The following is a 20176-nucleotide window of genomic DNA, read 5'->3' as shown; positions in this document are numbered from 1 at the left end:
GTCAGCCTTAGGGTGTTCTTCCCCCAAAATTATTCCTTCACTCCTACTAATTGTGTTGATCTTGTTTTGCTGGCTTTGGGCTCTTTTTACTTTACCACTGCTAACCAGGGCTAAAGTGCATGTGCTCACTCATTAAAACATGGTAGCACTGGCTTACACTTAATTGCAAAAACATTTCATTACGTATAAGTCCCCACTAAAATGGTACTACATGTACCCATGTTCTGTAAATTAAATTGTACTAGTGGAACTACAGCAGTGATTGAGCCACCCACTTAATTAGCCTCTTCAAACATGTCTCAGGCCTGCCATTGCAGACTGTGTGCAGATCTTAACTGCCACTTAGAACGGGCAAAATATACAATTTTCCAGAGTCAAACATTCCTTTTTTAAAACATATAAGTCACTCCTAGGGTAGGCCTTGGACAGCCCAGAGGGCAGGGTGCATTGTATTTAAAAAGTAGGACATATACGTTTACGTTTTATATGTCCTACTAGTGGAAAACCCTTACATTTGTTTTTCAAGTCTGCAAGGCCTACCTCTCACAAAGGATAACGTAAGTTACCTTCTTTCATTTAATACGCTGTAACTTCCAACTGGGAACAGGTAATCAGTCCATGTTTGGAGTCTATGGATTTGTAATAAAAAATCCTCTCTTATCGTAAAGTCGGATTTTTTAATTACAATTTTGAAAATGGCACCTTTTTTAAAGTTGTCATTTTCCTGCCTTAGCTATGTGGTGCCTCCAGCCTGTCTCTGGGTCAGATGACTGGGTGTAGTTATCAGTTGGGCTATGTGTATTCCTTCTAGATAGCCACATACAATAGAGAGCCTAGATGTGCCTCCATGGGCCATCACTGGCAAGATGGAAGGGCGAAGTTGGGCACAGCCCTACCTACACTTGGATATACTGTTTCCTACCTCCACACAAAGGGCTGTATACCCCCTGTAGTTAGTCTGGACCCAGGGCAAGGAGGGCAGGACAAATGTGCACTTCAAAGAAAAGCCTCTAGAAGCTTCTCCAATTTCAAAGGCAGAACTGGGTATAAATATTGGACATCAGAGATCAACTCTTCAGTACACTTCTGGTTCTGTGGATACTCTACCAGAAGGAAGATCTGCTTTGCAGCTGAAAGGACTGCCACTCAGCTGGACTGCTGCTCTGAAAGACTACTGCCCCGCTGTGCTGACCTGCTGCCCTCTTGCCTGCGTGAGAAGGATTGAACTTGCATCTGTTGAACCCAGTAGCCCAAAGTCGATCCAAGGACCAGTTGGCTGACCTCCCGACTAGAGCCTCAGGGACAAAAGGTTCCAACAACCTTGAACCCAGCACCTGGACTCTACTATCTGTGAGTCCTACCTTGCCAAGTGGTGCCACCCCTGTCCTGGACCCTTGTAAGTGGGCCTGAAGTTGCTCTGCCAGCCCATCTGTGGACCATGAAGAACAGAAGCATCACCTCTGTTCTGCGGCACAATCCCGTGCAGAACCAACGCATCGCCTCTGATGCGTGGTTTCGCCCATCGCCAGGACCTGAGAAATACCATCTTAGGTTCAGGGACAGACAGAAACGTCCAAACCAGTCTTGGGTAGACTTCTGAAATTACTCTAGTTAGGCACCGAATGGCTGGGTAAGGGGCAGCAAAGTTACTGATTAGGATGGGCTGTAAAACCTAGTTCTGAGGGAACAAATGCTCAATATTTGTTTACAGAGCTGTACCAGCACCTGGTGGATAGCAAGCTGACTGACCCGAGGAGGCTTGCGGAGGAGGCGTACATTCGGAAGAAGGAGGGGGGAGATAATAATAATAAGTTCTTACAAGGTCCCCAAAGTAGTTCACAGGTGGAAAGGGTCCCATTCCCAACCTGCCCGCCAAAAGGAAGGTTTAGTAGACAAAAATACTATTACTTCTGATGTATACATCTGCCTTTGGAGTCCTAACCTTTTGAATTACCCGGGCGGCAGCATTCCTGAGAAACATTTTTCTAGCTCCCCGACATGAACGAGGACGTCACAATTACACGGCTCTGCTCGCTACTCCGTATGACGTCACAGGAGCCACAAGACCTCGTCGGCGTGCTGACGTCAGTTACCATTTTTCCACGCTGTCGATGCGTAACGGTTTTCTGGGACTCTCCATTTTCTTGAAAGTTACTTTGTTATCTGCTGTTTCCCTTAGAGTAGCAGTGCTATGGCGACATCGAAGAAATCTGGTTTCAAGCCCTGCAGAGAGCTTGGGGGTCATATGTCTATTACTGACCCCCATGAAGACTGTTTGTGGTGTGTTACTTCGGACCACAATATCGGAGACTGCTCAAGTTGTCGGAAGATGAATCCAAAGGCTTTGAAGGAGCGTGAGGCTAAGCTTTTTATGGCAAAGGCAAGAAAGGGGAAGAGGGGCCAAAAGAGGTCAAAGTCAAAATTGAAATTGTCGACCTTGCATACTTCGAAGTCTTGGAAACATAAGAAGAAGAGAAGGCACGGTTCCCAACGTCGTTCATCGAAGGACAGAGCTTCGAGGTTGCCGTCTCCGGCTTCGCAAAGTCGTACTAAAGACTTCATCTCCCTGTCGCCTTCTCCTCAAGCAACTCTGGCTTACTCTCAGACGCCGAGGGGTTCTCCGGTGCAGTCACCGACGCCGAGTGGTTCTCCGGCACCAAGGTTATCTCCGGCGCCAAGAGATTCACAGGAGACTAGATTGTCTTCTCCTGAGCCTGCGACCTCACCTGTTTTGGGTCCGACGGCCCGATGCCAACCCGGCCTCGAGTGGATTCAGACTCACCTCCTTATTCACCCATTCCTGGACCTGGGTCGGATCCTTTGCATTTTCTTAATGCGATGTACGCATGTTTGCCAGAGCAGCTTACCCTACTGGTGTGCTGTCGGGCCCGTGCGTCCGCTTGCTTTCAATTCGGGTGTTGCACAGCAATATGCCAAGGCACCCGTCGAGCCCTTTATGCCGACGGTGCCGTCTTGGCAGTTTCCGGCTCCGAGGTTCTCAACACCGTTTTCTCAGTCTTCGGCGCCATATGGTAGGCCTTCTTCCTCTCTGCTTCGTTGGGCGCTGATGCCTTCTTTGGAGGCTCTTCCATAGACGCCAGCGTCTCCAGCGCCACGCTTGGTTCCACCGATGCCGGTCCTGAAGTTGCTGTCAAGAAGAGAGGCCCAAAGGCTGTTGGAAGAGGAAGAGTTTCAGCGGGAGTAAGCTGAAGAAGGTGAAATTGGTGAGACTTTTGAGGAGTTTGAGGGCCTTCAGGAGGTGAGTGGTCTAGACACTTCCCCGGAGTGGGAGCTTTCATCACCAAAGGCCTCTCCTTCTCATGATGTGGAATCTTATCATGCTGTGATCAGGAAGGCTGCTGAACTTTTAGATCTTCAATTGCCCACAGCTGAGTTTAGGCCTAATATTCTTACGGAAGTTTAATATTCCCCATTTTCTGTGATTGAGCCTCTTTTGCATTTTAATGAGGCTTTGACTGAACCAATTCTTGAGGTGTGGCGCAAGCCCCTTTCTGCTCCTGCTGTTTCGTGGTCAGTGGCAAGGAGGTACAGGCCTGCCCCTGGTGATTCTGCTTTTCTTTCTGCTCATCCTTCACCAGAAAGTTTAGTAGCGCAGGCTTCCTGTTCCAAGCTGTCGCCTGGTTCTTTTCCTCAGGCTCCTGCAGAGAGAGACTCTAAAAATTGGAGTAGACTGCCAAGAAGGTTTTCTCTTTCTCCAGTATGGCATTGAAGTCCACCAATGCTACGTGCTTGTTGAGTAGGTATATTCTCTCCCTAATGGATTCGGCCAAACTGTAGGCTCCCAAATTACCGGACGGTGATCGGGTCTCCTTTTTAGAAGTGCTGGCGGATACGCAGGCTGCAGCTCGTCAAGTTATCCAGTCTGGTCTGGATACTGCGGATTGGGTGGCCAGAATGATGGGTTCCTCTATTGCCACTAGGAGGCATGCCTGGCTCAGATCCTCTGGGTTCTCGCCGCATGTGCAAGCTACCTGCCTCAACTTGCCTTTTGATGGGTCAAGGCTTTTTGGAGAAAAGGACGATTCTGCACTGCAGAGGTTCAAAGACAGTAGGGCCACTGCGAAATCATTGGGTCTTCAATCTCAAACCAGGAGTTTTGGATATAAGAGATACCGTGGTTTTGGTAAGGTGGCTTCCTTTCGTGGCCGACAATAGCCTCAGCAGCAGAATCCTCTATACAGGTCTTACAGAGGAACTTCCACCTTGAGAACAACAACGATACCAACTCCACCACCCTGATCAACAACCTCGCCAACCTCGGACTCAGACAGCTCGTCACAATACCCACCCACTCCGCCGGCCACACGCTTGACCCCATCTTCTCCGCAAGCTCCCACGTCACCTTCAGCAACACCACCGAACTCCACTGGACTGACCATCGCTGCATCCATTTCACCTTCCGGAAACCCACCACGCACCACCGCACTCAACAGATCCCCCGCCGTAGCTGGAGCAAAATCACCGAAGACCAGCTAAACACCACCCTCGCCGGAAGCTCACCCGTTGACCCCACCTACACCAACACCGCTGCCTGCAACCTCAGACAGTGGATCGACAACTGCGCCAACACCCTCGCCTGATCAAGAAACCCTCCAACAGACGCACCAACAAGAAAGCCAGCTGGTTCACCACGGACCTCCAGGCCTCCAAGCAAACCTGCCAAAAACTAGAGAAGAAATGGCTCCGCGAACAGACACCGGACAGCCACGCAGCCCACAAGACCGCCATCCGCAGACACCATCACCTCATCAGATCCGCCAAAAGGACCTCCTAGACAACAACGCCCACAACAGCAAAGAGCTCTTCAACATCGTGAAGGAACTCTCCAACCCCAGCTCCAACACCAACGACATCCCACCATCGCAAGACCTGTGTGAATCCCTCGCCACCTTCTTGCATCGCAAGATCGCAGGCATCCACGACAGCTTCAACAACCTGACCGCCCCGACAGCCACCGAGATCTCTTACCCCATGGCCACCTCCCACATTAATCCCCTGCTCACCTGCACCAACCTAAACGATGATGACACCATCAAAATCATGAACACCATCCACTCCGGCTCTCCGTCAGACTCATGCCCAGACCACATCTTCAACAAAGCTAGCGCCACCGTCTCCGCAAGGCCATCAACATCTCCTTCGAGACTGCGAACTTCCCGGAGAGCTGGAAGCACGCCGAGATCAACATCTTACTCAAAACACCCAAAGCTGACCCGAAGGACCTCAAGAACTTCCGTCCTACCTCCCTGCTCCCGTTCCCGCCGAAGGTCCTCGAAAAGACCGTCAACAGACAACAGACCGCTACCTCGAGGAGAACAGCATCCTAGACCCGTCTCAGTCCGGGTTCCGCAGCAACCACAGTACCGAAACTGCCCCCACCGATTACATCAAAGCCCTGCTTGACAACAGGGAAACCACGGCCCTCATCCTCCTGGACCTCTCAGCCTCCTTCGACACTGTCTGCCACCGCACCCAACGCGCCTGTCTCCACAATGCAGGGATCCGAGACAAGGCTTTGGAATGGTCCACCTCCTTTCTCTCCGGCAGAACCCAGAGCGTCCACCTCCCCCCTTTCCGACCTGAAGCCACCAAGGTCATCTGCGGCATACCCCAAGGATCATCCCTCAGCCCGACACTGTTCAATGTCTACATGGCACCAATTGCTCACGTCGCCCGACTGCACGACCTCAAAATCATCTCCTACACAGACGACACCCAGCTGACCCTCTCCCGCACCAAGGACCACCTCACCGCCAAAGCCAACCTCCACGAAGGAATGAAAGCCGACGCCAAGTGGATGAAGAACAGCCGTCTGAAGCTAAACTCAAACAAGACGGAGGTCCTCATTCTCGCTTTCACCCCCTCGGCCTGGGACCACTCCTGGTGGCCGACTGCTCTATGAGCAGCACTGATACCCACCGACCACGCACGCAACCTGGGGTTCATCCTCGACTCAACTCTCTCCATGACCAAGCAAGTCAACACCGTCTCAACCTCCTGATTCAACACCCTTCGCATGCTCCGCAAGATCTACAGGTGGATCCCCACCGAAACAAGAAGAACGGTCACCCAGGCCCTCGTCAGCAGCAGGCTGGACTACGGAAACGCCCTCTACGCAGGAGCCTCGGCCAAACTCCTGAAACGACTACAACGCATACAGAGCACCTCTGCGCGCTTGATCCTCGACATCCCTTGCCACAGCCACATCACACCCCACCTGAGAGACCTGCACAGGCTTCCCGTCAACAAGATTATCACCTTCAAGCTCCTCACCCACGCCCTCACCACTAGTGCCATAGGAAAGAAGCTCTAGATCGCCCATCTCTGTGCATGCTGGTCCTGTAGGGGGGCGGGTGTCCCATTTTCTACAAGATTTGAAATCTATCACTTCAGACTTTTGGGTTTTGAATCTTGTGGAAAATGGGTACGTCCTTACCCTCCTCGCCAGGGCTGGTGTTCAGAGGACCATTTGCTGCTTCTGCAGCAGGAGGTTCTTGCCTTATTGCAGAAAGGTGCGATAGAGGTGGTTCCGGAGCCGGAAAGGGGTCAGGGATGCTACTCACACTATTTCTTGATTCCCAAGAAGGACGGCAGATTAAGGCCTATCTGGACCTCAGGGTTTTTAATTTTTACCTCAAACATGAGAAATTCAAGATGTTGACCCTAGCTCAGGTTCTTCAAGCACTGCAACAAGAGGACCTGGATGGTGTCGATCTACTTGTAGGATGCTTATTTTCACATACCCATCCTGAAGTCGCACAGGAAGTATCTCCGTATTACGGTGGGGTCTCAGCACTACCAGTTTGCAGTCCTTCCGTTCGGTCTTACTCCTGCGCCTCGAGTCTTCACAAAGGTGATGGCGGTGGTGGCAGCTCATCTCAGGAACTCAGGGATTCCTGTTTTTCCCTATCTGGACGGCTGGCTGCTCAAAGCAAAGTCGCCGGAGATGGTGCTTCATCATCTGCACGTGACAGCACAGCTGTTGTTCGACTTGGGCTTCTTGATAAATCTTACCTGGTGCCCTCACAGCGCAACCTGTTCATAGGGGCAGTACTGGTCACGGTTGTGTGTCTAGCTTTCCCACCTCCGCAGAGGATTCTCGACATTGAAGAGATGATTCCTTTGTTTCACGATGGAGCGGTTGTTCCTGTCCTGTAGGTCCTATGCCTGCTCAGTGTGTTCGCTTCCTGCATTCTGTTGGTCAACCATGCATGCTGGCACATGAGGGCTCTTCACTGGTGCCTCCGCAGGGGGAAACAACCTTAGCAACGTGGTCAAAACACCGCAATACATTCACAACGCTGTTTTTAGAATGCAAGTCGTTACCACAACTTGCACTAGGGGGCGCTCTAGACTAAGGAATAGTGTGATTTACTATTCCAACACCTTCCCTACTGTATGTAGGCTGAAGTTGGAGTAGTAAATCATACTATTCCTAAATCCAGCACCTTACTGCGCAAGTCGTGGTAACGACTTACGTTGTAAAAGCTGCGATGTAATGTTCCACAATTTCATATTCCTTCACCTGTGGCCACAGTAATCACGGATGCCTCCACTCTAGGGTGGGGCGCTCATCTGGGGGATCTAGAGATCAAAGGCCTGTGGTCTCCGGAGGAAAGGTTGTTTCATACTAACCTGCTGGAAATGCGGGCGATACGTTTAGCTCTCAAAGCATTTCTTCCCTCCTTTCACGGTCAGTCGGTTCTGGTCCTGTCGGACAATACTACCGAGATATGGTATATAAATAAACAGGGAGGAGTAGGGTCATATTGTCTCTGCAGACAGGCTCTGCAGCTCTGGTCCTGGATTTGTGTTATGGCAAATCATCTGGCATGAGTGCTAAATGTGCATGTGGACAGTCTCAGTCAGCGCTTTTCAGCCATTCACGAGTGGCAGCTTCATCCGGAGGTGATCCATCTCATCTTCAGGATGTGGGGATTTCCTCGGTTGGACCTCTTGGCCAATTGTGAGAACGCACACTGCCCGTCGTTCTGCAGTCTCCAGTTTCTAATGCAGGAAGCGTTGGGGGACGCGTTTCAGTTGGAATGGGGTTCATAGCTCCTTTACGCGTTTCCTCCCATACCCTTGGTTCCTTGAGTTCTGAGGAATATTCGCCAAGACCGGGCCCAAGTCATACTGATCACCCCGAATTGGCCAAGAAGGGTGTGGTACACAGATCTACTTCACCTCTCATTGCACCCTCCGCTCCGTCTCCCTCGCAGGACAGATCTCCTCTCACAGTCGCTGGGGCAGGTTCCACACCCCCACCTCCAGAGCCTGCACCTTCATGCCTGGAGATTGAATGGGGCAACCTGAGTTCTTTCTCTCTCCCTCCAGATGTGGTGGATGTTATTTTATCATCCAGGAGACACTCCACCAAATCTGTTTATTCCTCCAGGTGGTCCAAATTTGTGAAATGGTGTGGAGAGAGGTCCATTGATCCTTTAAAGACCCGTGTGTCTGATGTGCGAGTTTCTCTCTTTCCTTGGCTCAGCAGGGTTGTGCTGTGACCATGGTTAAGGGTTATTTGTTGGCCTTGTCGGCTTTCCTTTGTTTGTCGGACCAGCCGTCTTTATTTAAATCTCCAATTGTTATGAGGTTCATTAAGGGCCTCACCAATAGGTTTCCTCCCATTCTCTTCATTATGCCTCAGTGGGATTTAAATCTTGTAGTCACTTTCCTTATGGGTTCCCCCGTTTGAGCCTCTTCATAGTTGTCCATTGAGGCTTCTTTCTTTCGAAACGGTCTTTCTAATCGCTATTACCTCGGCCAGGAGAGTAAGTAAGCTTCAGTCTCTTAGTTTCAAACCTATGTTTTTAACCATTCATGCAGATAAGGTGGTTCTCAGGACCAGGGCAGCTTTCCTGCCTAAGGTGGTTACTCCTTTCCATCTAGAGCAATCCATTACCTGACCCACCTTCTTTCCTCCCCCTCACCCTTCCAAGGAGAAGGAGAGACTTCATCACCTGGACCCTAAGAGAGCTGTCAGTTTCTATCTGGACAGAACCAAGGATCTCAGACTGGATGATCAGCTCTTCGTGGGCTACATTGGACGAATGAGGGCAAGGCTGTTCACAAGCGACCACTCTCCAGGTGGATCGTTTTGTTCATCAAGATCTGCTACGCCTTTGCCAAGAAGGAACCGCCTGAAGGTATTAGCGCTCCTTCCACCAGAGCTAAGTTGTCTTCTTCTGCTTTGGCTAGAGGTGTTCCTTTTGTTGACATTAGTAAGGCAGCAACTTGAGCCTCCCTCCACACCTTTGCGAAGCATTACTGTTTGGATTCGGAGGTTAGGAGGGATGGCCATTTTTCTTGCTCTGTGCTTCAGGATTTTTTTATATGAGTTTTTGGACACCCTCCTCCGGGAGTGGGACTGCTGTGAGATTCAATTCAAAAGGTGAGGAATCCACAGGCAGATGTATACATCAGAAGAACAAGTTACTTACCTTTGGTAACGCTTTTTCTGGAGGATACAGTATCTGCCTGTAGATTCCTCTGTGACTCACTCACCTCCCCTTTGTCCACCTTCGTATACCAAAGGAATTATTGGTTATTTGACATGGTTGTTTCCCTATGTCTTTTGATTGGCTTGCTATTGGTGTCTAGGAAATGCTTTGTTTCTTTAGCTTTTCCTGTTTTTCTTTGAGCTGTGTGTATTTATGTATATATTGTATACTGTGTATACTTCAATTATGTTTTTGGTCCACCCGTTCGCCTCGGAGGCACGAAAAAATGGGTGGAACTGATGTAAGCACGCCGACGAGGTCTACTTGTGGCTCCAGTGACGTCATACAGAGTCGCGAGCGGAGCCGTGTCATTGTGACATCCTCGTCGACGTGAGATAGCTAGAAAAAGGTTTCTGTGGAATGCTGGCGCTGGGATAATTCAAAAGGTGAGGAATCCACAGGCAAATACTGTATTCACCAGAAAAAGCGTTACCGAAGGTAACCAACTTGTTCGTTTGTCCCCAAGTACCAATACAGGCATGTCAAGGGAGGTGCTAAATGCTCCAAGAGGGCACAGACCCCCCAGTGCTGGGCAGCCCCAGGGGTTGGCTAATGTAGTGCTTGGGAAGGAAGGAGATGGTCCCAGTCAGTGGAGGAAGGATCCAACTGAGATTACCCTAGTAATCTTAGGTGATGAGAGATGGTACCTAAGGCCCACATGCCTGCCAAAAATTCCAAGTATAGGCCTAGGGTCACCATCAATGGGCAGAGGGTGGAGACTCTGAGGTGCACAGGAGCTAGTACGACTACTGTCAGGTGTCATCTGGTGTCCTCAGGGCAGGAGATAACCGATACATTTCACCAGGTTGTGTCATGTTCTCTTAAGGTAGCTGTGAGCCGTGACATAACTGTTGATTGTCTGCTAGGGAATGTCTCAAGCACACTGTCTGGAAGTAAGTGAGATCCAGTTTCACCTGGGAATGTTGCAGTTGCCTGAGTGGGTCTATGCGACCACTAGGTTCAGGCTGCCAGAGAGGAGAGTCAAGAGAGTCAGGAAGAATGGCACTGTCAGCTGAATAGAAAGGGAAGGGCAGGGCAGGAGGCGCAGGCAGCCAGCCTGGGAGGGCTCCTAGGTTACCGGTGCATGGGGCATCGGAGGAGGTGGCCCCGGATCCAACTGGGGAGGACATCGGCTCTTTAGGCGACCTGCCTGAGCTTTCTGGGTTGCAAGTTAAGAATGCACCCACCAAGGAGGAGTTCTACAAGAGTGCCCAACCCTAGAGGGACTGAGGCAGGAGGCCGGCATCCAGGCTGCTAGTGAAACCTCTGGAGATCCACTTATTTACTGGGAGAACAACCTCCTTTACAGTGAGCCTAAGACTCCTATGCATGGGTGTATGCTGGTGGTCCTGCATTGCTACAGGGCCTTCTTACTGGGTCTGGCAGGACATCTTGGACAGGACAAGACCTTTGACAGACTTGTCACCCACTTTTAGTGGCCCCAGATAAGGAGAACCTCAGATGCTTTCTGTAGGATTTCCCTCACCTGCCAAGTGAGTGGGTAGACAGGGAAGAAATTCAGGGATCCCCTGACTCCCATGCCTGTCATTGGAACCCCCTTCTAGTGGGTGTGCATCGACATTTTGGGCCCTTGGACTCCAAAACTACAACACGTTTAATCTGGTTTTGGTGGACCATGCCACCCGGTACCTAGAGGCCATCTATCTAAGGACCATTACTGCACCTGCAGTGGCTAGGGGGGGTCTTGTTGGGGATTTTTACTTGAGTGGGTTTTCCCAAGGAAGTGGTGGTAGGCTGGGCACCAAAGTCATCCCTGCATACATGAAAGCCACGTGGAAGGAATGTGGGGTAACCTACAAGTTCTCTAAATCTTACCACCCCCAGACTAATGGGCTTGTTGAGAGGTTCAGCAAGACCCTTAAGAGCATGATTATGGGTGTACCAGAACCCATGAGGCGGAAGTGGGATGTCCTCCTGCCCTGTCTATTTTTGTGCCTACAGGAAGGTACCACAGAAAGGATTATGGTTCGGCCCTTTTAAACTCATTTGTGGTCACCATGTAAGGGGGTCTCTCAGTCTGATTATGGAGGGGTGGAGCAAGCTCCCAAGAACCTCCCTCAGTTCATGGTTAACTACATGCTAGCCTTCCACAACCAAATGGAGAAGTTCTGGAAGAAGGCTTCAGAGACCGTAGAAGTTAGCCAGGAAGTGATGAAGCAATGGCATAACCAGAAGGCCACCACTCTGGTCACTTTTTAGCCTGGTCAGAAGGTGTGGGTTATAGAGCTAGTAGAGCACAGGGCCCTCCAAGATCATTGTACAGGACCCTAGGAGGTGATTGAGTGAAAAGGAGGCCTCCTACCTGGTGGACCTCAACACCACCAGAAACCCTCTATGGGTCCACCACCTCAATCACCTGAAGCCCCACTATGAGAGGTCTGAGATCACCATGTTGTTGGTGATGGATAATGGCGTGGAGGAGGAGAGCGAACCCCTCCCTCATCTTCAATCAACCAAGGAGAAAGATGGGTCAGTGGAGGGTGGCAACCTTTCCCCTACTCTGACCCCGAGCAACAGAGGGACTGTCGCCAGCTATTGGGACAGTTTGTCCAACTGTTTTCCCTCAGCCCTGGGCTTACATACTTATGAACCCACAATATTTACACTGGTGCCAGTCCCCCTGTCAAAAACAAAATCTACAGACTGGCAGGAAAGGTGAGGGTCGGCATCAAGGGGGAGGTCTCCAAGATGCTGGAGTTGGGAGAAATTTAGCACTACAGCAGTTCCTGGTCCAGCCCAATGGTGTTGCTTCCAAAGGTTGCCCCACTGGGCACCACACCAGAACTCTGATTCTGTGTAGACTACGGGGGGCCCTATTCAGTCACAAAGACTGAGTCTCACCCCATCCCCAAGCTGATGAGCTCATTGAGCAAATGGGGGCTGCCAAGAGTAGAAATTACTTGACTTCGTGGTACTGGCAGACTGCTCTGAGGAGGTCTTTTCCACACCAGAGGGCCACTTCCAATTCAAGGTAAGGGCCAGAGGCTGATGAACCAGGGTTTGGCTGGGATGGGGGCCTTCAGCTCTGCCTACTTGATTGATATCGCTGTGTTCAGTAGCAGCTGGGAGGACCACCAGTTTCACCACCTTGAAGTGTTTCAGACTCTACAATAGGCAGGTCTGACTATCAAGGCCAGTAAGTGCCATATAGGGCAGGGGTCAGTGGTGTACTTGGGACACCTGGTGGCCAGGGGTAAGGTACAGCCCCTCCAGGCCAAGATAGAAACCATCATGGCCTGAGACCCTTCCAAAAATTCAGACAGAAGTGAGGGCTTTCCTGGGCCTCAGTGGCTACTACAGGAGGTTTGTCAATGTGTATGGCACAATTATTGCCCCCTTAACTGAGATGGCTGCGAAGAAGCAGCCAAGGGAGGTGAATAGGGAGAGGCCTGTCAGAAAGCCTTTGATGCCTTCAAGCAGACCACGTGTACAGCCCCTGTACTCGAGGCACCCAACTTTTCCAAATAATTTTTAGTGCAAACTGATGCATCAGACCATGGCATTGGGTCCATAAAGTCACAGTTAAATGAGGTGGGTCTAGATCAGCCGGTAGCCTTCATAAGTATGAGGTTACTTCTCCAGGAACAGAGGTGAAGTGCTATCAAGAGAGAAGCCTTTGCTGTGGCCTTGGCACTGAAGAAGCTGAGACAATACCTGTTAGGGATTCACTTCCAGGTTCAGACAGACCACAGGCCCATCTGATGGTTGATGCAGACGAGGGGTGAGAATCCCAAACTGTTGCGGTGGTCAATCTCTCTACAAAGAATGGATTTTACAGTGGAGCACCTCCCGGGGTCAGACCACGCCATTGCTGATGGTCTCTTTAGTTTTTTCTCACCTTGGTGATGAGAACTCCCAGGAGGTTGGGTAGTTCTCCCCACTTTCAGCAGTGAGAAACGTGTTAGACCTGCCAGCCTTAGCGTGGTCTTCCCCCAAACCTTTTGCCTTCACCCCTACTATTTTTGCTGATCTCGTTTATGCGGCCCTAGGCCTCTGTGCACTTTACCACTACTAACCATTGCTAAAGTGCATGTGTTTACTCTTAAAATATTGTACCATTGTCATACTGCCAATGGCCACATTTTCTTTACTTATAAGGCCCTAAGGCCCTAGTAAAGTTGTATTACATGTAATCAGGGCCTGTAAATTAAATGCCACTAGTAGAACTGCAGCACTCATTGTGCCACACTCTTAAGTTGCCTCTTAAAACGTGTCTCAGGCCTGCCAATGCAGCCAGTGTGCAGTTTTAAGCTGCCAATTTGACCTGGCAAAATAAACCTTTCGCCAGAGCCAAGCCTTTTTAACCCCTTCCACGCTCATGACGAGCTGGGCTCGTCATGAAGCAGGGCGCTCACACGCTCATGACGAGCCCAGCTCGTCATGAATGCACTGAATCCACCATACCCCCAGCACAGCAGGGGAATGTGCTGAGCGGCGAAGGTGTTAAATACATTTAAGTCACCCTTATGGTAGGCCTTGGACAGCCCAAATGGCATGGTGCATTGTATTTAAAAAGTAGGACATATACGTTTAAATTTTATATATCCTAGTAGTTGGAAACCCTTACATTTGTTTATCAATTCTGCAAGGCCTACCTCTCCCATATGATAACAGGAGTTACCTTATTATATTTAATAATATGTAGCCTCCAATTGGGATCAGGTAGCCAGTCCATGTTTGGTGTCTTGTGCCTGCCATTGCAGCCAGTGTGCAGTTTTAAACTGCCATATTAACCTCGAAAAATAAACATTTTGCCAGAGCCAAACCTTCCTTTTTAATACATTTAAATGACCTGAGGGTAGGCCCTGACAGCCAGAGAGCAGGGTGCAGTGTATTTAAAAAAGTACAACATATACTTTTAAGTTTTATTTGTCCTGTTGGTGAAAAACCCTTAAATTAGTTTTCACTTGTGCAAGGCCTACCTTTCCCATAGGGTATCATTGGAGTTACATTTAATAAGCTGTAATTTCCAAATGGGAACAGATTTCATGTTTTATATCTTTGGAATTGTAATGAAAAATCCTCTAGTATGGTAAAGTCAGATTTTGAATTACAATTAAAAACTTGACATTTTCCTGCTTTAACCATGTGGTGCCTGCAGTCTGTGTCTAGGTGACATGACTAGGTGTAGTTGACTGTTGGTCCTTGTGTATTCCTCCTAGGCAACAAGACACAATAGAGTCTAGGTGTGCATGGATGGGCCATCGCCATGGAGGAGCTGGGCATAGCCCTACTTACACTTGAATATTCAGTGCCCTGCCTCCACACAAAGTGCTGCATACCCCTTGTAGTTAGCCTGGAAAGAAGGCGGGACACCTGTGCACTTCAAAGGAAAGCCTCTAGAAGCTTCCCCCACATCAAAGGTAGAACTGGGAATAAATATTATACCCCAGACACCAAAATTTACTACACTTCTGGACCTGTGGATACTCTTCCAGGAAGAATGTCTGCTGTGTTGCTGAAAGCACTGCAGCTCTCTGCTGCCTGCTGTCCTCTTGACTGGGTGGGAAGGACTGGACCTGCATCTGTTGAACCCAGGACCCCAAAGCGATTCCAAGGGCTAGTTGGCTGGCGTCCTGACTAGAGCCTCAGGGACAAATGGTTCCCACGGTTTTGAACCCAGTACCTGGTCTCTGCGAGTCCTACACTGCCAAGTGGTGCCTGCCCAGCTCTGGACCCTTGGAAGTAAGCCTGAAGGTGGTTTTCCAGCCCATCTGTGGACCCCCAAACCGATGCATCACTGTTGTTCCACTGCGCAATCCCAAGCAGAACTGATGCATGACCTCTGTTCTACATTGCAATCTTGAGTAGGATCAACCCATCACCTCTGCTGCGAGGGTCCACCCAGTGCCAGGACTCCGCATCCACCTAGCCACCTGTATCGGAATCCCTATTGTGCGAAACTTTACCAGAGGACTGAGCACAGGGTAATTTAGGGTGTGCTTGTGGCTTCACCCTGATAAGGATTGTGGTTTCTGATACAGTAGAGTGTTACCCCCCTCAAACAGCAACCTAATTTCTTACACCATCCATCACAAAAAGTTGGCACAGGTTAACCTAGATTTCACCAGAGACAACACATGTGAATAAGATCTGTTGAATCTTCCACCAAAGGGTATGGCACATGTGCTCTGTTGCCTGAACAATACATATCTGGTGTATTTTTGTATGTACAAGGTTTACTGGAACCTGCAAAAATTGACATCCCATTACCTCACTACCTGGAATCTCCGATCAACCTCCTTCCACATGATTCACCAACGATACTTCATACTGCAAAAATACAACAGCCATTCACTGGGAGTGCAGAATTCCAAACTCTGGAACAGTTTGGAAACGACCTTGGGAGCGGCATCTAACTACTTATGACTTCTAAAAACAGAAATATTTGGCTACTCGGGTACCTCAATTTCTTAACCTCAAGACAGTGATTAAAGTATGTAGACCAAGTGATCTGCCTTGCATTCGGCTGGACATCAGCTAACCTTGATCACTGAGTTTTATCTCTTTTCGGTCTAGGTTTTGACAGTGCAGCTGTCAAACAGACCTATTGCTGACAGTATTTATTCAGTAGGCTGTGGGTCAGCAACTTTCAACCAGAGGCTAATTCTGCCTCTTTCAGCCATTGGCTTGACACTTAGTCAGTCATATCTCGGTTCAGCCCAAAGGAGTGTTTATCTTTTAACTAATGCTATTGGCTGTTCTTAGGTATACTTCTGCTTACACATAAGAGCTTGCACTGAACTACAGAAGGGACTACTTTACATCTGTAGCCCTCTCTGTCCACTCCTGCTATTTCCTTCCTGTGTGTTTTGCTATGTTACCACCTGCCCCTCTCACCACTTTCTCATGTTCAACCCTTCCTTCTTCCCCTTTCCTCACTTTCTTCTTTCTTTCCTCCTGAGCTCTTCGTTCTCCTCCCACCTCCTCATTGCACATCTACCTTCCCTGTGCTCCTTGTCAGCCCCAAATCCTCCTGTCACCCCCTCATGTACCCTCACCCCGTCTTGTGCGGTTTCAGCAGATCATGTTTCCCCTATTAGAAATAAAAAGGCTGATTATATTGACGGTAGCCTTACCTTTCTTGTATTTTTGTTTGCTTAGCAAAAACACAACCTTCTTTATCGTCCTTTTCTGTCAGTGGTTTAGAAACTAAGGAAGGATTATACCAAAGGCTCCCTAGCCATCCGACCTTTATTTAAAATAGAAACACAAGCAGGGCTGTATGGGCGCCTTCAATACAATCCACCTTTTCGTTTCTCTAACTTTAATGTGTTTATGCTGCATGCTTTGGCATACTAAACCCAGATGGAATGGTTTGGCCAGTGCTTGTTTATTCTTCTTTTCTTTTACAATACTTGAGCATTGTGGAACACATCACTTTCCTTAACACCCAAAAAAATAAACATTGTGTGCTCTACTAGACCGATCTTGTACTATGTGAGTCTGACAGCATTTTCTTTAAAACTAATCTAAAAGTATATACGTTATTTTTGTCTTTCCTGGTAAGATACATCTAAAAAAGCACGTTTGATATGAATATATTTTTTTAATGTATCACTTTGTTAAAATGTAGACACATTATTAACAAAAATTCGAATGCATCTATTGAACAGACATTTGAAAAAGTCTTGTACACTTCAGGAAAAACTGACATTGTGCAGCCGATAGATACAAAGCGGATAAACGTATGTACAAATATTAAATGCATCTATACTTTAATATAGGCATTTTGTCCAAATGTAGCAATTTGCACACATTTCACTAATGTATTCTCAGTTACTGAGGTGCTAAAAATACATGGATAAATAGTTTGGTAAAGTGCATTCAAAATATGGATTACAATGCATGTCATCAATTCCGGACAACTGCAGCACAGAAAATGACTGCATACTGGTATGCTATCAGAAGTCTATCACTGTGACGCACATCCGCTCCTCTGTTTCAACAGGGACATGGTGGGATAGAATAACACGGGTGACAGTGCTGGTGCAGGTTTTCTCCTTTTTATTAGCACAGATCGCTAGGATGCATTCCTGCTGCTATACTGATATTTCCACCGACCGATCAATGCGAAAATGTATTTTTGCACCGTCCGATTATAACAAACATCAGTGTAAATGTGTGCATTTTTGCTTAATAATTTTTAATTTTTTTTAAAGTGCCACTGTTTGACGGAGATTCTTAGAAATGTCATATACTGAGTCTGGGACAACAATTATTTCTCATAAAAAATATGCCGGTTTCAAATTTAACAACAAATATGTATTTTTTCTGAATGGCGTAGAGACTAGGAAATCAAGAAAGCATTTACTCCTTGAGACGAGCTCATGCTTACAGTTTTTATCTCACTTTCATTTTTTGATGTATTTTTTTTTTCTTCAGGAAATTGAAAAGCTGGGATTCGAGCTGAGTGACAACAAGCAGCGTCTGGAACACGTCCAGCGAGACGCGACGGGAGCAAAAGACGAGTGCCTGCGACTGACAGAACTGCTGGGCAAATCCGAGCGCCAACTGCACCTCACCAGGTACCCCTCTAATCCTGTTACATGCCACAACAACCTGATTCATTTTGCCACAGCCTAATAATTCCAGATATTGTGGACGTCCTCCACGCGCACCCTTCCTAGGCACGCTTCTGAGTGCAGGGCTGTGCTTAGCCACACATGAATTAATGGTGATTTTGGCGAGAGAAAACATATTAAAATTGAAAATACAGCATTATAGTCCAGTTTTTTGTAAGATCTATTCTTTACCCAGGATCATGCTGTGATATATATATTTTTTTAATATGGAAGATGCAAGAACCCAATGGCACACGTGGCTTGCACAAAACGTAACAATCTCTTCGAGTTTGTGTGGAGTTCTGTTACACGTCACTCAAGCTTAATATGGGCAATATACGATTCTGCCAAAGCAACCTACTAAAAAATGTCATTGCAAGAGGCTGCTGATTTCAACTAGGAATTCCACTAAATGTCTTGTTTGTTTTGTGAATTGCGTTCAGATTTACAAAAGCCAATTGTGTGTGGTTTTTTTTCTTGATTTTTGGAAGTTGTAGCATTTCACAAATTTGCTAGCGCAGTTTTCTTACAGTAGAAGAGAATCATTAATGAGTGGTGAAATTGTTGGTAAGCAAGGCCTTATTATGGTGGGCACCTCTACGTGGATTTGACCACTATTTGTTTCTTCATATGGTATTATCACCTTTGTTGCTCAATTGTGCACTTTTATGGTTCTTTGAACCGAAATAAAGTTAATAAATGAAATTATCCCCTCTAATTTTCTCTGCCCTGACCAACACCAAATTAATTTGTCAAAGGTATGGATCTGAATCCATTATCAACCTTGATGTTGGCCGACTTTTTATTTTGTATTGTTTATTTTATTTATTTCTGTATGTGTTTCTTTTGCATTCCTCTTCGTCGCAATGTCTTCTGTCAACAAACACCTGAGATATCTGGTAATCACTTGCTATTCGTTATTGAAAAGCGACTGTGGTCGCTACCACTCAGAGATTACAGAATTCACTCGCCCATAGATTCATACTAAAGCTGCTGTATGGAGCAAAAAGAGAATTACAACATTGTGGATTTGATATAGAACTATAGATGGGTAACAGTGAAAAAGCAAGAGATTTTTCACCTCAGAGTTCGGATTGACATCAAATAGACAGTGAGAGTGAAGAGCGAGTTATCTATCATGTCATTCAGAACCCCTGAGGTGGAAAACATCCCCTGTAATTCACTTTTTTAGCCTTGTAGAATTTTATAATATATTTGTCACCCAAATCACGTGTTTCTGCTTTCCACTGTTGACAAGGGCAGAGGAGTAACGGGGAGCCATACATGGCCTTTCCTCTTCTGTCTACATATAAAATAAATAAATAGTCTCCAGCCACCCAACCCACCAGTCTCTGCGATCTCACCACCTCCCCTTCCGAGGTCGTGCCCTCTCCCCTCCACCTGTACTTGCGCTCTCAGAGAGAGGAAACGTTCTTTTGAATGAAGCTCGAATCCCGACGTGCCTTCACAGCGCCGGCAATAGAACAAACGCGTCTTTAGTACGCATTCGTTCAGCACGCAAGTGGTTATAACGACTTCCCTTGGGGGGCATTGGTGGAATGGTGTTGGATTTAAAGCCTAACACCTTCCCTACGGTTGCGCAGACTTGAGTTGGAATACTAAATAAACCTATTCCAAAATCCAGCACCCCTCTGAGGCAAATCGTTATAACAACTTGTGCATTGATTGAATGCGTACTAAAGGCGCGCTCGTTCTAATTACCTCGCTATGAAGGCACAGGGTGATTCCGGCTTGCGGAATACCGTCATTCCTCAGTGAGGCCTGTCAGAGCAGCCTAGAATTCCTTTATGACGTAGCAACAGTAGCCCTGTTAGAGAGCCACTAGTGTGTATAACTAGATTAAAAACCAGTATCTCACTGCTATGACGTAGCAACAGTTGTTAACAAAAGCTGCTACCCACTGTTGCTACATCATTATGGAATTCCAGACTCCCCTGACCGGACTCTGAGAGAGCCATGTCGGAGCAGCACTGCAAACCATGGAGCACAATTTCTGGAGAAGGTGGCACAGAAAGTGGTAGGAGTAGGTGGTAGGGGACCAGG

The 20176-nt window shown here is 47.9% G+C and overlaps 1 protein-coding gene across 1 annotated transcript in view; it reads left to right on the top strand.

Moving 5' to 3' along the window:
• Positions 1 to 20176, top strand: part of SDCCAG8 (SHH signaling and ciliogenesis regulator SDCCAG8) — a 1463224-nt gene that overhangs the window by 473893 nt on the left and 969155 nt on the right. Inside the window, exon 13 of the mRNA XM_078648583.1 lies at positions 17934 to 18076. Within this exon, the coding sequence (XP_078504709.1) occupies positions 17934 to 18076 (143 nt within the window). The remainder of the gene's footprint in view (positions 1 to 17933; positions 18077 to 20176) is intronic.

This window comes from Lissotriton helveticus, chromosome 6 (assembly GCF_964261635.1).
Source record: "Lissotriton helveticus chromosome 6, aLisHel1.1, whole genome shotgun sequence".
Taxonomy (NCBI): Eukaryota; Metazoa; Chordata; class Amphibia; order Caudata; family Salamandridae; genus Lissotriton; species Lissotriton helveticus.
This window is presented reverse-complemented; position numbering and strand designations above follow the sequence as displayed.